Source organism: Miscanthus floridulus, chromosome 9, assembly GCF_019320115.1.
Source record: "Miscanthus floridulus cultivar M001 chromosome 9, ASM1932011v1, whole genome shotgun sequence".
Taxonomy (NCBI): Eukaryota; Viridiplantae; Streptophyta; class Magnoliopsida; order Poales; family Poaceae; genus Miscanthus; species Miscanthus floridulus.
In genome coordinates this window covers 8,610,318-8,614,449 of record NC_089588.1, presented here as the reverse complement: position 1 = coordinate 8,614,449, position 4,132 = coordinate 8,610,318, and the positions used below count along the sequence as shown (strand labels likewise).

At 46.0% G+C, this 4,132-nt stretch overlaps 1 protein-coding gene across 1 annotated transcript; it reads left to right on the top strand.

Annotated features, from left to right (window-relative positions):
* The first annotated feature begins 2,080 nt into the window (after positions 1–2,080).
* Positions 2,081–3,869, top strand: LOC136479176 (putative disease resistance protein At1g50180). The gene is made up of 4 exons (XM_066477126.1): positions 2,081–2,233; positions 2,399–3,005; positions 3,737–3,814; positions 3,856–3,869. The coding sequence occupies exons 2-4, from the start codon at positions 2,492–2,494 to the stop codon at positions 3,867–3,869; spliced, it is 606 nt and encodes a 201-aa protein (XP_066333223.1). The 5' UTR covers positions 2,081–2,233; positions 2,399–2,491.
* Positions 3,870–4,132: the final 263 nt, after the last annotated feature.

The window sequence follows — 4,132 nt, the reverse complement described above, 5'->3', positions numbered from 1 at the left end:
CTATCCAATCGACAAAAAATCAATCTATTTACTTTTTATGTTCTACCTCTAGCTCTTTGAACCCCCTTTCTGTCCAGCACTTCTCTGGACTAGATTTGCCTGCATTCTAAGTGACCTTGCCAATCCTAGGACACTCCAGCTGTGCGTCTCCCCAACGGGCCTTCCCAGGAGGCGTTCATGGGTTTTTTTAGGTGAAGAACGGGTGTCAAATCGACCTTGCTAACCTGCTGGTCGGCCTTGCCATTTGGACCTCCCTCCGTTGCGTATCTTGGCCGTGTGCAGCCTGGGCGATCTAGCCTTTGCTGGTGTGTGATCAAAATTCGCGTCAGCAACATGATTGTAATAACTTTGTTCATGATCGAAACAGGCAACTGTCAAAAAAAGACAAACACTGGACAGCCTGGTGCATACACACATGAAGCGTTGGACTGTCCAGAGCATGCACTCAAAACGGATCTGAGAGGGACTCTATTCCCATGTTGGTTTCGGTTCGGTTTCTCATAATATATTCGGACTCTACCCCGGGATAGACCTCCCACCCTAGCTATAAATATAAAGGGCAACGGCCAATTCAACTGTCCAATTGATCAACCAATACTACTTTTATCTTTTTACCTTTACTTTTAACTCTCTTTTTATCCTAAACTCTTCCAAACCCCAATCTGCTGTTCTTCCTTCATCTCTATGACGTCTGAAGACGTCCTAGCTGGCTTGATGATGCTGGAGTAACCCTAAGTGCGCTAGCCCCGACGAGTTCCCTCACGAGCCGATGCTCGAAGGTCTCCACTGGCAAAAACAACTTACCAAACAGTCGGACACTCTGCATCCCTATACCGTCGGACTGTCCTGTGCTCATAACCACGGAAGCCGATGCTACAATAAAGATTGTCCAATGCCTTTTGTTGCTACAAATCAATTTTGTAGTGGCGGGAATCATGCATGACGTGGTCGTTCACACGTCATATAAACCTGACATACATCTGTTTGATGACGCGGCGGTTCCGTGTTGTGGCTTCAGTCGAGTGTGCGAGAGGGACAATTTTCAGTAGTGAATTGGTTCCAAACAGTCACCAATAATTAAGATCAATCATCCTATAAACTTTAGAATCATGGGACGATTACTTATATATATCGTTATTACTAGTATGTATACACAGTCCGCTCGGCAACTACTAGAAACTAATTAACGTTGGGCCACCGCACGAAAGAGCGACTTCACCCAATTGATTAACGACGACGTCTGGAGCACGGGTACAGGAATCAAAAGACCTGTTTTCCATGTGTACCTCTTATTATCTTACCTCATCAATATTAAACCAAGAGTGGCTTCTGCGTATTTTAGGTTTGGAGTTTGGTCCTTCCGCTCCACGGAGTAGGTAGGGTCTGAACATAGCGTGTACCAATAAAATAAGCAACGGTTGAATACATATTCTCTCAGTCACACGATATAGAGACTGATCAACAATTATGCACCGTCGGTAGAGCCAGCAGTCAAGGATATGTTTTTTTTTTCCTTTTTGATGCCGTCAAGGGATTGAGAGAATATATCCAAATAACGTGAATCACACGATATAGAATCACACCATCAGCAGAGCCAGCTGTCGAAGATATGGATGAATTCAGAACTAGTACGTTCAGAAACAGCATCGCTGCAGCAGCTTATTCAAAGGAATATTTTCAAATAGCTTCATATGTAAAGCTTCTTAGAATATACTCTTACAAGGGATTGCTGTGGGATGAAGCTAAAAATATATAGATACTTCTCCAAACTTCAACTCGCTCTGGTGGATCCCTGTACATGGGGCCCATCACAGGCGACACTCTAATACCAAACGCCAGTAGAAAAAAAAGGCAGGCGCCACGAAAAATCATTTGTGTACTAGAGGATGACACACTAGATGTGCGGATATGAATCGAAATGGCAATAATCGATGGCAACAAATATGAGATGAGCTTTGCATAAAGTGATATAGACTATTTATAAATGCAAGTCAGTAGTATGTTTGCTTTTCTAAAAAGTGTAGGAAGAAGATATAATTGCTTTTTAGATAAATGAGTAGAAGTTGTAATTAGTAGTAGCTCCTCCACATCTTGGTTGTATATAAAGGGGGGCCTGGGTCGTCGCAGCCCTGTGGCCATCTCCTCATGCACCGCACCACCAGTAGCTAGTGTGCTAGTGGTCTTCTCGATCTAGCTAAGAGGAAAGAGCGCCCGGCTGGCAGGTTGAGCTGAGGTTAGTTAGCACTTATTCCTTCCATATATTGAAAATTCAATAAGTATGATGATATGGGTGATGCATGCTCATCGTCGGTCACAGTACTGCTTGCCTTATTTGTTGGAGACTGGTGCACGTAGTAGTATAGTAATCGATGCTTACTATTGCCACCACTACTCGCAGGAGCAGGAGGAGGACACGTACGTACGTAGGAGGAGAGGAATTAAGCCATGGCGGTGGTGCTCGATCATTTGGTGCCCTACGTACGTGCAGCAGATGGTGAAGGACATGGCAGCGGAAGAGTTGCGCGTGCTGTTGGGCGTCACCGGCGGGATCAAGAAGCTTGAGGATAGCACGGAGTATTTTCAGGACTATGCGACCGACGCCGAGAGGCGGCGCATCGACGATGCCAGCATGAAGAGGTGGGTACGCAAGCTCAAGGACGCTCTGTACGAGGCCACCGACATCCTGGAGCTGTACCAGCTGCATGCCAAGGACGAGGAGCGGCGGCGGCAGCGGCAGCTAGGCGCCGCGGACTCCTGGACAATCATCGAGGAGAAGGCGCCGGGTTTCCTTGAGCAGCTGCTCTTCTGCCTCCGGAACCCCGGCTTCGCCCACGGCCTCGGCGTCCGCCTCAAGCAGCTCAATGCGAGCTTCGATGAGATCCGCAGGGAGATGGTCCGGCTGTGGCAGAACCCGCTGCATCACTACCCGCTAGAACGGCGTAGTCAGCCCGGCGAGGCCTCCGATCCAATCCTCGCAGCCGCAAGACGACGCCGTCTCTCCGCAGGTAGTGACGAAAACAGTCGGAATAATATCCCGTACCGTTCCACATAGTTTTTTATATTTCATGTGCTCTAATTCGTATTTTTGGATAAATTCGAATTCGGTATGAAATACAGAATACCAAATTTCTGACCATTTTCTCCTCTTCCGCTTTTTACCCGGAGTATCCCGTTTTTTGAAATTCCGTTTATACTGTTTTTGGCCCACTAGAAGTTCACCCTTAGAAAAATTATATATTTTTCATACGATCTCGGATGAAGATAAAATTTTATATGAAAATTCTAGTTTTCGATGAGATCTACAACTTTCTAGTTTTTAGTTTTTTTCATTTAAAATCGTTAATATGTTTAAAAAATTAAACAAAGATTCAGCAGTATATTAATCGTGAACACGCGCTTGTTGCCTTAGAAAAACGTATGTTTCTTATATGGTGTCAAATAGAGATATTTTTTATTATATGAAAGTTGTAGCACTTGTTAATTGTTATGCACTTAGTTATGCACTTATTAATTGTTATGCACTTGGTCCTACGGATTAATATTTTGTATTGATTTTTCGTATACCGACCGTGTTCGATATAATTCCGCTCGAATTAGTTCGTTCTCAAGATTCTCGATATTCCGTAAGTTCGTGGTCGTTTTCGTATCCGAATTTACCACTTTCGCTTAAGTTTTCGTCTTCAAATGTAGAAGTAGAAAACTGGAGTTTTCCGACCGTTTTGATTCCTATCTGCAGGTCGTCAACGGTCGTCGTCGGGGCGATCGAGTGGGACACAAGAATGCTGGTGCATAGCCGACGATGAGCCTTGCAGCTGCAATAATCAAGGTGGGGTGGGCGCTGGGGGCATGGGGAAGACCACCCTGGCTAAGAACATCTTCAACCACGGCGACATCCAAGCGGGGTTCGTGGTGAAGATCTGGTTGAGCGTCACCGACAGCTACGACGGGGAGAAGCTCTTGAGCTCCGCCGACGCACCCAGGGCCTGAGACCGTCACGGATGGGCAAGCTTCTGCTGGTGATGGATGATGTGTGGCCTAAAAATCATCCGTGGGATGCCTTCAACCCAATTGTTAATATAATGGCGCCGCCGCCCGAGTTATCATCACCACTAGGGACGAAGGCCTCCTCAGG

Bases quoted from the DNA above. Each gene is read 5' to 3' on its own strand.
- LOC136479176 (XM_066477126.1), top strand. From the start codon at position 2,492: ATGGTGAAGGACATGGCAGCGGAAGAGTTGCGCGTGCTGTTGGGCGTC. The intron at 3,006-3,736 runs GTAGTGACGAAA...TCCTATCTGCAG, and splicing joins ACGACGCCGTCTCTCCGCAG to GTCGTCAACGGTCGTCGTCG.